Genomic DNA, 20,485 nt, shown 5'->3' with positions numbered 1-20,485 from the left:
TGCTCATGGTGAAACATGCCCCCTCTATGGGCGCACTGCCTGCAGGGATGCTCATGGTGAAACATGCCAATTTTGAGAAGGCAGGGACGCGATCTCTGTTGATCTTCCACAATGGAAGACGGGTGTTCCGAGTCTGGGTGTTCCGAGAGGTGGGTGTTCCGAGAGGTGGGTGTTCCGAGAGGTGGGTGTTCCGAGTCTGGGTGTTCCGAGAGGTGGGTGTTCCGAGAGGTGGGTGTTCCGAGTCTGGGTGTTCCGAGAGGTGGGTGTTCCGAGAGGTGGGTGTTCCGAGTCTGGGTGTTCCGAGAGGTGGGTGTTCCGAGAGGTGGGTGTTCCGAGTCTGGGTGTTCCGAGAGGTGGGTGTTCCGAGAGGTGGGTGTTCCGAGTCTGGGTGTTCCGAGAGGTGGGTGTTCCGAGAGGTGGGTGTTCCGAGTCTGGGTGTTCCGAGAGGTGGGTGTTCCGAGAGGTGGGTGTTCCGAGTCTGGGTGTTCCGAGAGGTGGGTGTTCCGAGAGGTGGGTGTTCCGAGTCTGGGTGTTCCGAGAGGTGGGTGTTCCGAGAGGTGGGTGTTCCGAGTCTGGGTGTTCCGAGAGGTGGGTGTTCCGAGAGGTGGGTGTTCCGAGTCTGGGTGTTCCGAGAGGTGGGTGTTCCGAGAGGTGGGTGTTCCGAGTCTGGGTGTTCCGAGAGGTGGGTGTTCCGAGAGGTGGGTGTTCCGAGTCTGGGTGTTCCGAGAGGTGGGTGTTCCGAGAGGTGGGTGTTCCGAGTCTGGGTGTTCCGAGAGGTGGGTGTTCCGAGAGGTGGGTGTTCCGAGTCTGGGTGTTCCGAGAGGTGGGTGTTCCGAGTCTGGGTGTTCCGAGAGGTGGGTGTTCCGAGTCTGGGTGTTCCGAGAGGTGGGTGCTGACTGACATGTTGCTGCTATTTCATCACCCACAGCCGTTTGTGCCAAAACAGAGGATGCATCATATTCTCAGTCTGTGAATTGGTGGCTTATGTGTATTGGGTGGTTGAGGTAACCTCAGGTCAAACTGGCATCTGGATAATTTACTTTGTTTGCACCTTTGGATTGGATTGTTTTAACACCGTGATGGCTTTAAATTGTTTAATCAAACGATAGACCCTGCTTAATACGCTATACCCGACATTTGTTTTATGTGTTTAATTCGCCGTATTTTAATAATTAAAAAGAAACTCCGTCTTTGCCGCGGACCTGGTGACGAGACCTTCATGTTAAGATGACGAAACCGGAAATCAACCCATGCGCTGGGCTGCTAGGGCTTCTGGGAAATTGAGCCCAATGCAAGTGAACGAGGGGGGAGAGACAATCTTGGCTCGCTTTGCTCTTTGTCTGTGACCCGGATCAAGGAAGTGGCTTTTTTGTCGGCTCAATAACAAATGCTGGGAGTGTTTACTAGCGGATTTTCACGGATCAAAAGCGCAAATACTTCGGCGTTTTGCTGCAAAGGTAATAAAACAATCTAGGCAGCGTAGAATATTTGATTAAAATGCGGCTAAAGCGTGATAAGCAGTAGAACTGTTTTAATAAGAGGCCTAGGTTAGCATTCATATCACATACACTTTTGACCATGTCATCATTTAATCTGGATCCAACGTCTGCAATGAGCATTTTAGGCATCGGTAACGTTGTAATCCTGTGCTGTACATGATGGGTGCAGGGGTTTTATGTCACTATAGTGCCCATTAGGTCTTGCAGATGTTAGGCACAGACTATGGCACAATTCAGAGAGCAAATAAAACGTGGCAGTGTTCACTGGGTCTAATGGACCACGGTAGCGCAATCGACTTGCTGGGGGCAATGAAACATTGTTGTGAGAATCAAGGTCATTAGTAGGTAGCATCCTTGAATAACTTAAAGGACCACTTCACCACTTTTCAACATCTCTTCATATAATTGGTCCTCACTAATGTTCATGATAAAACACCACCATTTTTTCCTACTCAGTCTGTGTCTCATAGGAGGGCTTTGGGCAGTTCGGACACCCGTCCACCAGTAACACCATCATTAGGCAGATTTTCTTTTTATATATTTAGATTTGTATTATCGTGAGAACGATGGCTTCAACTTTTGCATTGCAACTTTTCAGGAAAAGAATGCCTACCGTTTCTATTAGCTTGGATTCACCATCGATGATGTCACTGGTGGACGGGTTTCTGAACTGCCCACAGCCTTCCTATGAGACACATACTGAGTAGGAAAAAATTGGGGTATTTTATCATGAACATTAGTTAGGACCAATTATAAGAAGAGAAGTTGAAAAGTGGTGAAGTGGTCCTTTAAGGAAGACAACCGTTTATTGGTCACCATGTAATGCAGAGATCTCCTCATACTGCACCAGTACAGTAGGGGTGGGGGGAAAAAATCATCACTCAAATATGGCATTGCCGTTGAGCCTGGTGTTTCCACACAGGGCATGCAGTGTTTATGTTGGCTCCGTGGTCACTGACAAACAGAACCAGAGCCAAGCAGTGATACGTCTATTCCAAATGCACAACATTTCTGGAACAGCAGGTTCCTGATGTACAGTACAGTACCGTTCCGTTCCGTTTTTGACACACCATCTTCGAAGGGAGCCGCAAATAACACCCTCAAAACAACACCAAAGTCGTGGCTTGTGTAATGGATGGTGCTGGATATGAATGGCTTCATGGTCAGTCCATATATCGGTTGTGCACTGCTGGCACATCCATACTTTTTGATGATGGTCTTTATTTGAGCTGCCGCTGATGCCTGCAGTGCCTGTGCTCTCCCGTCGATGTGTCTGGAAACAGTGGTTGCATGAGGCAACTTCTATGTCAACAAAGCCTTTATATGGCTGAATGTCTCAAGAACAAATGCATTATTAATAAGCCTGAGTAGACGATGACATGACCCAAACATTTTTTGAAAGTGAAATATCTCTTTAACCCATTTTGACATGAACATTGAACATACAAAATGAGTGGTCAACAATATAGATGAATTCAGAAACGGGTCTCATGGTAGCAGCTTAGGTATTTCCTGTAGGCAGACTCGACATAGCTGTGGGGTTTAAACCCTCACCAGGCGCATCTCTTCTACTACAGTGAACGGTTTAAACCCTCACCAGGCGCACCTCTTCTACTACAGTGAACGATAGAGTGACTGATGTTAGTCTGCCTCAAACGTTACTCTTTTACCTGCTTTTTACTAACACTAACATTACAAAGATGCCCAGAACATCGAGATGAACCTGTGTAGTTTATGGCTGCTCCAACGGTAGAGATGAACCTGTGTAGTTTATGGCTGCTCCAACAGTAGAGATGAACCTGTGTAGTTTATGGCTGCTCCAACAGTAGAGATGAACCTGTGTAGTTTATGGCTGCTCCAACAGTAGAGATGAACCTGTGTAGTTTATGGCTGCTCCAACAGTAGAGATGAACCTGTGTAGTTTATGGCTGCTCCAACAGTAGTGGCAACATTTTTTTTTTAAAGTCAAAATATCCACTACCGCAGTGGATATTTTGACATTTCGTTTTTTTTTCTTTTCTGGCTGAGACCAGAGCCATTGAGTAATGGTTGAGACGAAGCAGTGAAAGGTCCTGAAAGATACATAACGTCAGTCTTTCCCAATACCCAATCTTTCTGTTTTATGAACTTCAAGGCTGCTGTAGGCCTACTTTATACCTCATACTTTAAATGCTTAGTATGAGGTATAAATCTTTCAGGACCTTTCACTGCTTTGTCTCAACCATTACTCAATGGCTCTGGTCTCAGCCACCTTGACATTCCGCTTTTTTTTTTTATGTTGCCACTACTGTTGGAGCAGCCATAAACTACACAGGTTCATCTCCATGTTCTGGGCATCTTTGTAATGTTAGTGTTAGTAAAAAGCAGGTAAAAGAGTAATGTTTGAGGCAGACACTTAACGTCAGTCACTCTACCGTTCACTGTAGTAGAAGAGGTGCGCCTGGTGAGGGTTTAACCCATTTTGGGGCGGGAACCCCTTTTGGTGTTAGCATTATGTTATGCTTTAGCTATTGAAAAATAGCAGATCTACAAGCTCATAGCGCGCCACCGAGTGGCGCGCTACGAGCTTGTAGGTCTGCTATTTTTGAAAAATCGAAGAACAACTGACATAGAAACATAGCTTTTTCAGAAAACTGTCAGGATGTAGAAGACATTTTTAGAATCTGATCTCAGGTCAAAATGGGTTAACCCCCACAGCTATGTCGAGTCCGCCTATACAGGAAATACGTAAGCTCTGCGACCATGAGACCCGTTTCTGAATTAATCTATAACCATGAATACTAATACACGGTACTAGTGGAGTAGACTCGTGGAGAACACAGGATGGTTTTAAAGAGGAAGAGTGGTTCGTCCTTCGTACTTTCGATCACCGCTATTGTATTTTATTAACCCATTCAGGCCTGACGTCGAAATTTAAAAAAAATTTTTTTCTAAATCATGACAATTTCGGAAAGATTTGAGGCACATTTTAACGATTTTTCAAAAATAGCAGACCTACAAGTTCATAGCGCGCCACTCGGTGGCGCGCTATGAGCTTGTAGATCTGCTATTTTTCAATAGCTAAATTATAACAATGTTTAAAACACCAAAACGGGTTCCCGCCCCAAAATGGGTTAATGGTTAATGTGGTTAAACGCTAACGTGACATGGATGCGTTCCAGGTCTCAATGGGTTAAGTGGAAAGCTGAGTGGGAAGACGTACTGACGTAGATGGAGCAATTTGGAACACCATTTAAAAAATTATATTATTGTTTCCAATTCCATGGCCATCTCTGTACATCTCTGAACACTACATCTCTGTCTACTTAGTTTCTAGTACTTCACATTCTTCACTTTGTATTTAGTGATTCACTGATTGCTTTGAAAATTTCAAAGCATTAAAAGAAAACCCAGACACAGTGAAAATAACATGTTTGAGCACCACTGATGGGTTTAGAAGACATCCAGCTACACCTTTTCTCCCCCACATTTTATTTTATTTTATTTATCATTATTATTATTATTTCTTTTTTTTGTGGTGCTAGGTGCTCGAAACTAGTCAAGCTTTTAGTTTGTATAATCAGCACCAGGTCATAATGGGTTGACAACTTTACACCCAATCCAACCCTTGATGCTGAGTGCTAAGCAGGGATTTACCCCCCAATCCAACCCTTGATGCTGAGTGCTAAGCAGGGATTTACCCCCCAATCCAACCCTTGATGCTGAGTGCTAAGCAGGGATTTACCCCCCAATCCAACCCTTGATGCTGAGTGCTAAGCAGGGATTTACCCCCCAATCCAACCCTTGATGCTGAGTGCTAAACAGGGATTTACCCCCCAATCCAACCCTTGATGCTGAGTGCTAAACAGGGATTTACCCCCCAATCCAACCCTTGATGCTGAGTGCTAAGCAGGGATTTACCCCCCAATCCAACCCTTGATGCTGAGTGCTAAACAGGGATTTACCCCCCAATCCAACCCTTGATGCTGAGTGCTAAACAGGGATTTACCCCCCAATCCAACCCTTGATGCTGAGTGCTAAACAGGGATTTACCCCCCAATCCAACCCTTGATGCTGAGTGCTAAGCAGGGATTTACCCCCCAATCCAACCCTTGATGCTGAGTGCTAAACAGGGATTTACCCCCCAATCCAACCCTTGATGCTGAGTGCTAAACAGGGATTTACCCCCCAATCCAACCCTTGATGCTGAGTGCTAAGCAGGGAGGCATTGGGACACTGTAAGCTTACAATATGTATATGATCTGAGCAGTGTAATGTAGTGTGGCAGACATGTGTGTATAATGGTATAAGACAAAGTAATATAATAAGTAAATATAATACTAAAACAATACCAGTAAGACGCCTGAGGACGAGAAGCACGCATCCACCTGGGTGACAGCAGACAGATGGGCGAGCGCTGGCGCTTTGGCATGGGGGGGTCAGATCAACATATGGAATGAATTCTGTACTGGCCATATATGGAGCGTGTCTTGAGTGTACAGGGTTTGATGAGGTCAGATCGACTGGGCGCTTTGATTTAATGGTCCTAAATACCCCCGGGCGTTCGTGGTGTTAACAAATCAAATGATAAAAAACTTGTGTAGCCTTACAACAAGAACATTGTAAATGTCCATCCAAATCACACACAAAATACAAATTCATGACCGAAAAAGGCATAGGCTGAAGCTATCACTATTGGAATATAGAGCAATTTAACACCTATACAAAAAAATTGCTTTAGATCATGTATAGTTATAACTAACACATTGTGTTTCTTTGCATTCTTTGTAGCTGTCAAATCAGGTTTTGTTCCACCAATTAGCTATAATATAATACATGCTCCTGGACTACAATGACATTGTATTTTTCAGCATTGTGTTTACTCATCGTCAACAAGCCACTACACTAACATAATTAGCCTAATTTGGCAAATGAATTCATTGAGGTTTATAGCTTCCAAAAAACTAAACAAAAACAGAGCCAGTCTGTACAAACAAACCCCAACAATTAAGCCTGGTTTGGTCGAGCGCCCGTGTCACGCACCGAACAAAGCCCATTTTCCAGCTGGCGTTGTGAGCTTGGAGATCCGCTATACTTTCGATGTGCGATACGCCGCACAACCGAGTATAAGAGGCATTATATTTTCCCAGTTTATTTCCATTATCCCATTTTGGGAGGGAACCCCTTTTGGTGTTAGCATTATGTTATGCTTTAGCTATTGAAAAATAGCAGATCTACAAGCTCATAGCGCGCCACCGAGTGGCGCGCTACGAGCTTGTAGGTCTGCTATTTTTGAAAAATCGAAGAACGACTGACATAGAAACATAGCTTTTTCAAAAAACTGTCAGGATGTAGAAGACATTTATAGAATCTGATTCTCAGGTCAAAATGGGTTAGTCGAGCGCCCGTGTCACGCACCGAACAAAGCCCATTTTCCAGCTGGCGTTGTGAGCTTGGAGATCCGCTATACTTTCGATGTGCGATACGCCGCACAACCGACTATTAATAAGAGGCATTATATTTTCCCCGTTTTTTTTCCATTATTGTACTCCCACTCCTTCCTACAGACGCGTGCCTTCAACACCAAGAGCCCCATTTGTTTTAGAAGTCATATGAAAGGGAGGCATTGACACTTTGCTGCTTTCAGTCGCTGACAAGGTGATAATGGCACCAGGAAGACGTCAGGCGTTCAGCGATGAGCTGCCATTGTCACCACGGCAAAGTAACATTGTAGTTTTGGCAGGAGCTGATATACTTCACCCCCTGGGAATCTTGCCAGTGTATTAACCCATTTAGACCTGAGGACGCGCCTGTGTCACATTAGCCTTCAACACACTGTAACCACTGTAATTTTAAACTTTAGCTGTTGAAAAATAGCAGATCTACAAGCTCATAGCGCGGCACCGAGTGCCGCGCTATGAGCTTGTAGGTCTGCTATTTTTGAAAAATCGTGAAATTGTGTCGCAAATCTTTGAATATATATTCTTTCAGAGTGAATGTTTTTTTTATCTCAAATCTTTGCTACTGGGGAGGTCCCTGGAACAACATATTTTCAGATGGGGGTCGGCGGCCGATTACATATAATCTTGGGGGTCCTTGACATGAAAATGTTTGAGAACGACAGGGTTTTTCAGAAAACTGTCAGGATTTAGAAGACATTTGTAGAATCGTTCTCAGGTCTAAATGGGTTAAGCACGACGGAGAGCAACTACTGTAATTCCACCGACAACAATAGCGTGAGTCTGATAAATAAATGCGAGGCAGGAACCGCAGCAGGGAACTTTATCAATGTGACGGTGAAATCTATGGTGTTGAAATTATACTTTGAGTAATAGTTGGGACGTAAAGTGAGGGTAACGTACCTGGATGAAGCTAGTGTGTCGGCGCACGCACGCGCGCGCGCACGCGCGCGCGCACGCGCGCGCACACACACACACACACACACACACACACACACACACACACACACACACACACACACGCACACACACACACACACACACACACGATAATTAATGTTCTGGTCCTTTATTATACTGATTAGCCTATTACACCCATAGGCCTACTTTAGCCTAATTTTTCATTTTCCCCCCCTATTTAACAACATGCTTCATCGTCATAATGCGGTTCCTTGCCATTCGCAAGAAGACGACGAAGAACAAAAAAACGACAACAACTGGAATGACCGCAAAGACAACAGAGCACGCCTTTATGGGAGCCTAATATGCATGAGTGATTTACTAGGTATCAGAGGGAGGACAATGTGCTGCACAAGTGTACATAAATCTGCAATGGAGCGAACAGTTCCCTCTTTCACCCTCTCTCTCTCCTCTCCCACTCGCAATGCTTTCAATTAAAGGAGCATTCAGTGATATGGGTGATTTGGAAAACCACCCAGTCCGCCCCGGTAACAAAATGTGCACATGCACGCTCTACAGTGGGGGGAAGTGTAACAGGCCAACAGGATGTGCACCAAGGCTCGATCATGATTGGAGGAAGGCCCCTCTCATCCTGATTGGATGAAGGCTTTGCCACCCGCCACCAAAACTGAAACTAGGGTTTTTTGACCCCAGGGGCTCACTGGGGACAGGGAGGAACTCCTTATATGGTCAGCACACTCTATAGTAGGGAGGATTATCCCGAAAAAATAAGTGGTATTTGAATGAAGTGAAATCACTGAATATACCTTTAAAGAACAGCAAGAAAACACTCCACGTGGGAATCAATCTTTTTGGGAAGCCAACCGTGAGCCCTGATAATCAAGAAAACGTTCGTAATCAGCACCTTAGAAATAACCCCAGTATGTGATAATCAACATACTGGGAAATCCGGAAGAGAAACTATATGGGAGCGTTTGCTTTTTGTGTCAATGACGGAGGCGCACCGTGTCTGGTGGCCTTGAGCCACGTGAGGCACCACCGAGCGAGTCGCCGCGCCGAGCGTTGCGAAGGCCACCAGACCCGACTCAGTGCCGTCCGAGTTACGTCCCGATAGGCAGAGAATAGTATATATTAGTAGCCCCTAGTTTCCATGCGCCGATAATAGAGTTGGAAATGACACGTTCAGCAGGGGGAGTCCTTGACCAGGCTATGTCTGCACCACCACCCTGCATGCGTGCAGTCCGGGGGAACACAGCCAAACACCACAATGTCTAGTATGCCAGTATGGCCATATTAGCCACATTCCAACGTCCTGATAACGGTTGATTTCGTATATATTGAATACAGTGATAACGCACAAATCCGTTGGCCCAGGCTGCCCTGAAACCCTGAGCCCTGAAACCATTCCATACACTACATCGCATGGCAAAACATATTTTCTTAATAGTATTATTTCATTGCAATATGCCCTGACTAATCGCCAGGCAATCCAATGAGTCTAGAGAGGTCTTCCAATTCGATACAGCATTATCAGCATAACTTGTATTAATTGCAAATGTTGGAACAATTTTCTCATACTGATATTGATTTACCGAGATAACAAACCGTTGATGATGATATTGACATTGAATGGTAGGAAAATGAAATGTGATTATTTCGTATCCTGTGCCTATAGTAGACAGCAGTGCCGAGACAGCAGGGCCGCGAGTCACGACCCCCCAAAATAATCATATTTGATTTGATTTGGTCTGGTGCCCCCCCATCCTGAAAACCACTTGGAATTGTAGGCATTACATTTAGTTTGACTCGGTTCCACAGATAGATACTGTGGTTGTAGATCAGATATTTTCACAATGTTTGCCTCTTTCTTCCTCTTTCTTATGTTATTTGACATTTTGACCAATGCTCAACCATTTTTTTTGCATAGTTTGTTGATTACTTTTGATGAAGTAATAGTCTATTGCAGTCTATTTTTTTGCATTTTTTTTTTTGCATTAAAAAGGTCTTAAAAGTCCTTACATCTTCACTTTACCGTAATCTGAACATCAAAGCTCATTAACTCTTTGTCTGCCACCTGGTGATGGCAGAAGGTAGTTAAACCCTGCCATGGCTTTTTTCCCGCAGCCTATATTTGAGCATTTTCATTTCCTCCTTCCTGGCATGGAGACCGCCATGGAGACCGCCATGGAGACCGCCATGGAGAACGCCATTGTAAAGATTAGCTAATATTAGCATTAGCTCACGCTGTTTACCTTTCGCCAGAAACGAGCGATGCGATAAAAAAAAAAATCACGAATCACATCCGAACCTCGGATGGATCATCATAACCATGGACAGCGCTTGTAGTAGATAGGAGATATGAGGCATTGAAGATCCTATACTTTAAACGGAGGTCTATAGTAGGCCATGTGCAAAGATCCTGGTGCTGGGGGTGACGGAGACGTTGTCTAGCAACCGGGCCAATGTTAAAAGGTGATGTTCGGTAAAACAGTTTCATATTTGGTGTAAAGCTTTAGGTACGAACATGTTCATACTTCGTACAGATAACGTTCCTAGGCGCGGGGGGGTTAATATGTTACCTTCATCGGTAACACATTAAACGTTCATGGGGGCATGGACGGATCAGTGTGTGGAACCTTTTCTTGTCTGGTTTGGTCACGTGTTCTGTCCAGCGCCTGCTGGATTGTTGTTTGGATGTGCATGGCTTTTTTTAAAGCTTACAACTCTCTCCACCCCGTCTGCCTTTCAGATGAGTTCCAGAACTTTGTTCGGAGGCTCCCTACGTTCTACGCGCTCAACACGTCTGCCATCCAGTACTTCTGGAAGATGGAGCCGGCCGCTCACCAGCGCTACCGTCAGCTGGAGCTCAGCAACCAGCAGCTCCTCAGCAAAGCGCGACGCATCGTCAGCAAGCTCTTCACCCTCAGCCGGAGGTGTCGAACACAGCCCAGAATCATCATGCTGAGGGAGAGGTGAGAAGATGGGGAGGCTTCACTGCTCACCTTTTTCTGTCAACACAGATGTCGATATACAACATTCTGCGTGTGCGTGTGTTGTATGCATGCATGTGTGTGTGTGTTTAGTATGCAGTATACAGCAGCACACAGACATAGACGTGCATGCATGTGTGTGTGTGTTTAGTATGCAGTATACTGTACAGCAGCACACAGACATAGACGTGCATGCCTGTGGGTGGTGACTGTGCGTTAGGGCATTAAGCAACTAGTCGACTAGTTTACTAGTCGACTAGTAAATCCACTAGTCGACCTTGCTGGTACTAGTTGACTAGTTGATATTTTTTTTCCCGATTGTGTAGGCCTCAAGATCAGGTAGATTATAGTTATAGTCACCATGTACACAGTTTTTCAATGTACAAATATTTATAAAAAAACAAAATAAATAAAATAATTTATTTTATTTTTTACATAATACTGTAGGTAGTTAAACAACTAGTCGACTAGTCGACTAGTAAACTAGGCAACTAGTCAACTAGTAAAAATGACTACAAGTGAATGCCCTACTGTGCGTCGATGTGTACGTGCATGAATTCCTGTACAACTTACGCAAAAGTGAGTACAAACAATACCAAAGACCTGAGCACAAATTAGGCCTAGTTTAGTGTTAGTTAACAGAAGCTCGGTTTGATTATTCTATGCAGTCAATTTGGCTCTATCACAACTTTGTTATCCCATAAACTAGGCTAATAATGAACTCACAGCCATTAGCATTCATTATGCAGCTCAGGGACGTCGCCAGGCTACATTTATTTTGGCAAAAGGAGGAATCTACACTGCACGGTAGCATTTAACTTAGAATCCTTAGATGAATTATGTAGTTCTGTACTGTCTGGAGATATGCACGAGGAGATTTCCATCCAAATTCATTTGAGCCCTTAACCCATTTTGGGCGGGAACCCCTTTTGGTGTTTTAACTAAGCATTGTGTTATACTTTAGCTATTGAAAAATAGCAGATCTACAAGCTCATAGCGCGCCACCGAGTGGCGCGCTACGAGCTTGTAGGTCTGCTATTTTTGAAAAGTCGTGAAAAAGGGGCCGGAAATCTTTGAATATATATTTCAGAGCGAACATTTTTAACAAAAATATTTGCTTCTGGGAGGTCCCTGGAACTACATATTTTGAGATGGGGGGTCTGTGGCCCAGTAGAGATAATTCTGGGGGTCCTTGACATGAAAAAGGTTGAGCACCACTGACATAAAAACATAGGTTTTTCAGAAAACTGTCAGGATGTAGAAGACATTTTTAGAATCTGATCTCAGGTCAGAACGGGTTAACTGGGCTTCATCTACTATTCTACATGCACAAACCTGCCCCGAGGATGGATTGAAATTTAATTTGACTTACAGTGTGAGCTCAGTGGTGCTGCTGGATGAGACCACTGTGAGCTCAGTGGTGCTGCTGGATGAGACCACTGTGAGCTCAGTGGTGCTGCTGGATGAGACCACTGTGAGATCATTACAGTGTGAGCTCAGTGGTGCTGCTGGATGAGACCACTGTGAGATCATTACAGTGTGAGCTCAGTGGTGCTGCTGGATGAGACCACTGTGAGATCATTACAGTGTGAGCTCAGTGGTGCTGCTGGATGAGACCACTGTGAGCCCAGTGGTGCTGCTGGATGAGACCAGTGTGAGCTCAGTGGTGCTGCTGGATGAGACCACTGTGAGCTCAGTGGTGCTGCTGGATGAGACCACTGTGAGCTCAGTGGTGCTGCTGGATGAGACCACTGTGAGCTCAGTGGTGCTGCTGGATGAGACCACTGTGAGCTCAGTGGTGCTGCTGGATGAGACCACTGTGAGCTCAGTGGTGCTGCTGGATGAGACCACTGTGAGATCATTACAGTGTGAGCTCAGTGGTGCTGCTGGATGAGACCACTGTGAGATCATTACAGTGTGAGCCCAGTGGTGCTGCTGGATGAGACCACTGTGGGATCATTACAGTGTGAGCTCAGTGGTGCTGCTGGATGAGACCACTGTGAGATCATTACAGTGTGAGCCCAGTGGTGCTGCTGGATGAGACCACGGTGGGATCATTACAGTGTGAGCTCAGTGGTGCTGCTGGATGAGACCACTGTGAGATCATTACAGTGTGAGCTCAGTGGTGCTGCTGGATGAGACCACTGTGAGCTCAGTGGTGCTGCTGGATGAGACCACTGTGAGCTCAGTGGTGCTGCTGGATGAGACCACTGTGAGCTCAGTGGTGCTGCTGGATGAGACCACTGTGAGCTCAGTGGTGCTGCTGGATGAGACCATGGTGGGATCATTACAGTGTGAGCTCAGTGGTGCTGCTGGATGAGACCACTGTGAGATCATTACAGTGTGAGCTCAGTGGTGCTGCTGGATGAGACCACTGTGAGCTCAGTGGTGCTGCTGGATGAGACCACGGTGAGATCATTCAGAATGCAGCGGAGTGTGAGAGAGAGAGACAGATGCTATCAGAACGTATTACAACTCTTCATTTGGTGTAATACTTTACAACATTAATACTTGAATTATTAATAAGGAAGCTCTCACTTTTTAACAGGTTCAAAGACAAAACAATCAGCTTTTAAAAGTAACGCTGTACTAAGTCCAGCCCTTATTAATTCAAATGACCTTGTGAGCCTGTACACGTGCGTGCGTGCGTGCGTGCGTGCGTGCGTGCGTGCGTGCGTGCGTGCGTGCGTGCGTGCAGCTGAGAGCAGGCATTACAGTCTCTGTTTGACATTCTCAGGCAATGATGAATTCTCATGTGATAATAAAGTATTACGGTAATATCAAAATCCATCATAAATGTTGTCATTACATAAAAGTTAATAAAGGAACAGACCATGGAACAGAGATAATCTCAGTAAAGTTAATAAAGGAACAGACCATGGAACAGAGATAATCTCAGTAAAGTTAATAAAGGAATAGACCATGGAACAGAGATAATCTCAGTAAAGTTAATAAAGGAATAGACCATGGAACACAGATAATCTCAGTAAAGTTAATAAAGGAATAGACCATGGAACAGAGATAATCTCAGTAAAGTTAATAAAGGAATAGACCATGCAACAGAGATAATCTCAGTAAAGTTAATAAAGGAATAGACCATGGAACAGAGATAATCTCAGTAAAGTGAATAAAGGAACAGACCATGGAACAGAGATAATCTCAGTAAAGTTAATAAAGGAATAGACCATGGAACAGAGATAATCTCAGTAAAGTTAATAAAGGAATAGACCATGGAACACAGATAATCTCAGTAAAGTTAATAAAGGAATAGACCATGGAACAGAGATAATCTCAGTAAAGTTAATAAAGGAATAGACCATGCAACAGAGATAATCTCAGTAAAGTTAATAAAGGAATAGACCATGGAACAGAGATAATCTCAGTAAAGTGAATAAAGGAATAGACCATGGAACAGAGATAATCTCAGTAAAGTTAATAAAGGAATAGACCATGGAACAGAGATAATCTCAGTATTTTCAATGATAAACAAAATATATCCCATATGTTGGGAATTAATTTAATTCGTTTTTATTGTTAAAAAATGAGCTCAGACTTCATCACTTCCGAGGACAATTACTTTAACCCATTTTGGGCGGGAACCCCTTTTGGTGTTTTAAACATTGTTATAATTTAGCTATTGAAAAATAGCAGATCTACAAGCTCATAGCGCGCCACCGAGTGGCGCGCTACGAGCTTGTAGTAGGTCTGCTATTTCTGAAAAATCGTGAAAATGTGGCACAAATCTTTGAATATATATTCTTTCAGAGCGAACGTTTTTAACTCTAATCTTTGCTTCCGGGGGGGTCACTGGAACAACATATTTTCAGATGGGGGTCGGCGGCCAATTACATACATTTTTGAGGGTACTTGACATGAAAATGCTTGAGAACCACTGACATAGAAACACTAGGTTTTTCAGAAAACTGTCAGGATTTAGAAGACATTTGTAGAATGTCAGGCCTAAATGGGTTAAAGTAAGCTCAGTGTTGTTGCTCAAGAAAACATGTTTATTTCTGCATGCTGAAAATAGAAATGATCTCGGTTCCGTTGCCTGCTTCAGGCTTTTGTATTATTATTGTGGTTGTTCATGGTGGATTTATTCGCTCTTTTTCAAAGGAGAATTCATGCATCTCAGTAAGTCTTTGTCTGAAAAAGTGAGATAAAGAAATAGCCAACAGGAAGGAAGACCACAATGTGCGCAGACATCTTCCACAACATCTAGAGAAATGCCTCCAACTATACGTTCCCATTTTGGGATTAACCCATTTTGGGGCGGGAACCCCTTTTGGTGTTAGCATTATGTTATGCTTTAGCTATTGAAAAATAGCAGATCTACAAGCTCATAGCGCGCCACCGAGTGGCGCGCTACGAGCTTGTAGGTCTGCTATTTTTGAAAAATCGAAGAACGACTGACATAGAAACATAGCTTTTTCAGAAAACTGTCAGGATGTAGAAGACATTTTATAGAATCTGATCTCAGGTCAGAACGGATTAAGAACGTCATAGTACATTTCTCTGCAGTTGTTTTTAGGTCACATCAGGGAGGGGGGAAAAAATAATAAACTTAGAATAAAATATGTGTCCTTAGCATGTGAGGTGTTGTTTGTCAACAAATCAATCACTAGGTTTTCCCCAAATCAGCTTCCCATTTGCATGGTTTATGGAATTCCACTCCATCCTGCTTCTAATGACCCAATACAATTATTTACATTTTGTCAATTGGGGTTTTATTTACTTTTAGCCATTTTTTACCCATTTAGGCCTGACGTCAAAATGTAAGAAATGTCTTCTAAATCTCGACAGTTTTCTGAAAAACCTTGTTTCTGTATCAGTGGTTCTCAATATTTGTCAAGGACCCCAAAAATGATATGTAATAGCCTATGCCTCTGCCCCCCTTCTGAAAATATGTTGTTCCAGGGATCTCCCCAGAAGCAAAGATTTCAGTTAAAATGTTCACTCTGTAACAATATATATTTCACGATTTTTCAAAAATTGCAGACCTACAAGCTCATAGTGCGGCACTCGGTGCCGCACTATGAGCTTGTAGATCTGCTATTTTTCAATAGCTAAAGTATAACATATTGCTTTAAAACACCAAAAGGGGTTCCCGCCCAAAATGGGTTAATAAGCTAAATAGAATGTTATTGTTTAGGTGGTCAAAAATTACCCAGTAACCGTCTGGGCACCCGACTGGTAATCCAGTCGCAGTGTGCCGCGGGTTCGACTCCCGAGCCCGACACGGCCTTTACTGCATGTCTTCCCCCATCTCTCTCCCGTTTCCTGTCAGCCTACTGTCTGTCTTCAAAAACCAATAAAAGGCGTAAGCCGCAAAAAAATATCTTAAAAAAAAAAAAAAATGACAGGGGGAATGCTAGATATTCGGGCAACTAAGGTTACACGTTTTCCTCTTGCATGCAGCCAGTCATGGCATGGACAGAGCGTGATAGTGTCATATTGTCACCCCCTGGCCCTGAAGGCCTATTCTGAGCCAGGAAAAACTCTGAATACGCTGCGGGAGAATAGACAAGGTTTCAGGTCAGGATATCAGCGGGCCACAAAACATTTGACATGTGGCTATTGTATGTTTCCACGGGAAAGAAATTGGTTTAATGTGAGACTGCAACATCTATCATCTACCGACAAAATAGCTAGTTTACTACAGCCACAGCAGGAAATTGAATCCTTGGCTCTACAATTATGCTGGTCTTGTGTTTGTGGGATCCGAGTGAAATGGCCTGACCGACAATGAACAGCTTGTGCGGTGAGCGCCCCGCCTGCTCTGGGTTTGTCCCTCCTGGCTGCTGCGCGTCTCCAAGACAATTTGCATGCGGTGCTGCCACGGCGCGCGCTAGAATGATGAGACAACTCCCTGCCTCTCGCTGTGCACAGCGTCCACTGAGGAGGCGAGATGTGCACAGCTTCCACTGAGGAGGCGAGATGTGCACAATTTCCCACATGGCACATGACTTATAGCCAAAGATAACACGACTTCTTTTTTGTTTTGTTTTTCCGATTGAAATATAGGATGGATTGGTGGTCTATACAGTATCTACCATACATGAATGAATACTTATTATGCATCATTTGGAGTATTTTGGGAGGACACGTTATATTTTGTCCCCCACATACGGTATGTCAGCTGTTCACCATGTGGCTCGGTTTGCCACCTTCACACACACACAACATTAATCATTGTTTTCTGTGTCATGTTGGGTTGTAACTTTAACCCATTTTGACCTGAGATCAGATTCTAAAAATGTCTTCTACATCCTGACAGTTTTCTAAAAAAGCTATGTTTCTATGTCAGTCGTTCTTCGATTTTTCAAAAATAGCAGATCTACAAGCTCGTAGCGCGCCACTCGGTGGCACGTCCTTAACCCAGCATGGGTTAAGGACTGACTTGAAAGAGATTTGGTCAGAGTGGGCCGATCAAACAATTGCATATAACTTTAATTTGATATCAGGAATTGGATATAATCACCTTTGCTTTATTGAGTCAAACGTTGGTCTCACAGTCACGTAGGCATTACCGACTAGCACCTGATTCATTCATGGAACATTATTATCTGATTATCCTCATCATAATTTGCATAATAGTCAATTATGAGTATAGCCACATTAATCAAAATGTAAAGTCAGCTGTAAGTTACACAACCCATGAGTCATACAATATTGTAGATGATCAGGTTAACAACATAGTTTAGCGTTCTGCATTAGGCTTATTTTTTATGTTTTATGGAAAATAGGTGTTCCTTATTGTTTTGCTTAGACAGTGTATAGGCCAAGCGCATGCACGCTGTGTAGAAGGTGTGAGAGAGAGAAGCCCAACACACACCGTCTGTGAACGCCGCACGTCAAAACAGCCGCCTCCTTTATTTTCAATGAACCTATCCCACACCGGCGGCGTCAGACACGCGCTGGCGCGCGTTCCCGCCTCGCCTGACGCTCCGATACGCCGCTGTTCTATTTTCCAGGCGTTGCCGTGCGGCCTCCATCCGGGAATCATCGGTGTGGCTGGCCAGCCACGCGGTAGCGCGCCACGTCCTGTGGGTGTTGCTGTGCGGCTATGACGCGCGGCAATACTGTGCCGCGTCGCTGCGCACCCGCTTTACAGACCGTGTGTGTTGGGCTAGATAGAGAGCTAGAGAGATATGCACCATTTTTAGCAATAATAACAGCTATAATAACAGTCCACACGGACATATTTCTTGTTAACACTCGAACCACAGTCTGGGGGTCTGCATCACTGTCACACTTCCAACCTTAATAGTGTGAGTAGGCGTTCCAAATATGACACAATTGGCCAGGTTATCTATCATAACAAGTCTACACCTCTCGACAGTGTAATGCCAAGACAAACGATTACTATAATTAAAATGTCCAAGCATCAACATCACTGCCACATCACTGGCTCAAAAGTTGGTGAACCAATAGGAAGTCGAACCCCTAATTACTCCCGATGTGCAGGTTGGTGCCTTGGTTTCCTCTGCCATTGGTGTATGAATGGGTGAAGGCAATGCACACAATCTATGTAAAGCACGATAAAAGCACTATATAAATACACCATTTAACATTTTACCCTGTCTTTTTTTGCAGGCCCTTCAACTACTGGCTGAACTACATCCTGTCCATCATGTACTGCAGCGAGAACAACCACATCGGCTCGTACCTGGAGGAGACCAGGAGCTGCTCCTGTCCCTACGAGCACCCCTCCTGCCAGGGCGTGATCCCCTGCACCGTGGGCGAGGGCACCTCGTGCGCCTCCTGCTCCTACGAGAACCGCTCGCGCTGCGCCACCTGCAACCAGGGCCACATGCTGAGCCAGGGCGTGTGCCGCAACGAGGTGCCCGACTCCACGGACCACTACATCGGCTTCGAGACCGACCTGCAGGACCTGGAGCTGCGCTATCTCCTGCAGAGACGCGACGCCCGCATCAGCATCCACGGGATCTTTGTCAGCAACGACGTCAGACTGAACAACTGGTTCGACCCGTCCTGGAGGAAGAGGATGCTGCTGACGTTGAAAAGCAACAAGTACAAGTCCAACCACGTCCACATGCTCCTGGGGATATCTCTACAGATCTGCCTTACCAAGAACAGCACCCTGGAGCCCATGATGTCCGTCTACATCAACCCGTTCGGGGGCAGTCATTCGGAGAGCTGGATCATGCCCATCGACCAGAACAACTACCCAGACTGGGAGAGGACTAAACTAGACATTCCCCTGGACTGTTACAACTGGACGTTAACCTTGGGGAACAAGTGGAAGACGTTTTTCGAGACGATCCACTTTTACCTGCGGAGTCGGATTAAGGCCCCCATGGCCGACGGGAACGGCTCCGTCTATTACGAGCCCTTGGAGTTCCTGGAACCGGGCCGGAACCTGGGCTACATGAAGATCAACAGCATCCAGGTGTACGGCTACAGTATGCACTTTGACCCGGAAGCCATTCAGGACCTGATCCTACAGCTGGACTACCCATACACTCAGGGATCGCAGGACTCTGCCTTGCTGCAGCTGCTGGAGATCCGGGACCGGGTCAACCGGCTGTCCCCGCCCGGACAGCAGCCCATGGACCTGTTCTCCTGTCTGCTGCGACACAGGCTCAAACTGTCCACCACAGATGTGGTCAGAATCCAGGCAGCGCTGCAGACGTTCAGTGCCAAGCAGCCCAGGTCGATGGAATATGAGACGACCAAATTATGTAGCTAATAAAGTGGCCATCGTCCAGTTGCACAGATGGGCTGTGCAGTTACCAACCACAGTCGCCTATTGATGGTTAAGTAAAATGTTGGAACAAGAGTGAGGGACGTTTTGGGGGATATTTTCAGTGTCGTTGTGGCTGTCGAGAGTGCATTTGGGATGGGATGATAATGTCCACTTTCATATGAATTTGTACAACATGGTAGAAAGGTTTTACTTCTACCAACACCATTTATTCCCCCCCCCCCCCCCCCCCCCCCCCCTCTCTTGCTTACGATTAACCCATTTTGACCTGAGATCAGATTCTAAAAATGTCTACATCCTGACAGTTTTCTGAAAAAGCTATGTTTCTATGTCAGTGGTTCTTCGATTTTTCAAAAATAGCAGACCTACAAGCTTGTAGATCTGCTATTTTTCAATAGCTAAAGCATAACATAATGCTAACACCAAAAGGGGTTTCCGCCCCAAAATGGGTTAAATAACCTTGACAGTTATGGATATCAAATAAATACCTATCATCAAATAAAAAACTGTCATCACTGACAATGTTGCCTACTACTGTACGTACGTACTGTATGTGCTGAAGTTCGTAGATTGCACAGATTTCAAGAATTACCTACATACGTAAACGCTTTTGCTGATGAAGTATTATCCCAGCAATGCATTCTTCAGCATGTAGTTTTTTCTTTTTTTGGTACATTGCATTACGTTTCTGAGTTCAACGTAAACATTATTGTTTTATTGCAGTGCCCTCGTGTATAGACTTGCACATAATGGCAGATACATCTGTTCTTTTTCTTTTTCTATTTCACATTTTTTATTAAAATGAAGTAATTATTATAATAGAGATACTGTATTAATCCAAATTTGCTTAAGAGAAAAAAAAAGAAAAAATATAATACACCATGATGATCACAATAGCCATGTTACAGG

General features: G+C 44.6%; 1 protein-coding gene across 1 annotated transcript in view; it reads left to right on the top strand.

Moving 5' to 3' along the window:
- brinp3a.1 (bone morphogenetic protein/retinoic acid inducible neural-specific 3a, tandem duplicate 1) overlaps window positions 1-19,705 on the top strand; it is a 97,202-nt gene extending 77,497 nt beyond the window's left edge. Inside the window, exons 7-8 of the mRNA XM_079506285.1 lie at window positions 10,608-10,830; window positions 18,445-19,705. Coding sequence (XP_079362411.1) covers window positions 10,608-10,830; window positions 18,445-19,561 — 1,340 coding nt within the window. The 3' untranslated portion in view covers window positions 19,562-19,705. The remainder of the gene's footprint in view (window positions 1-10,607; window positions 10,831-18,444) is intronic.
- Window positions 19,706-20,485: the final 780 nt, after the last annotated feature.

Source organism: Electrona antarctica (assembly GCF_951216825.1).
Source record: "Electrona antarctica genome assembly, chromosome: 7".
Taxonomy (NCBI): domain Eukaryota; kingdom Metazoa; phylum Chordata; class Actinopteri; order Myctophiformes; family Myctophidae; genus Electrona; species Electrona antarctica.
This window is presented reverse-complemented; position numbering and strand designations above follow the sequence as displayed.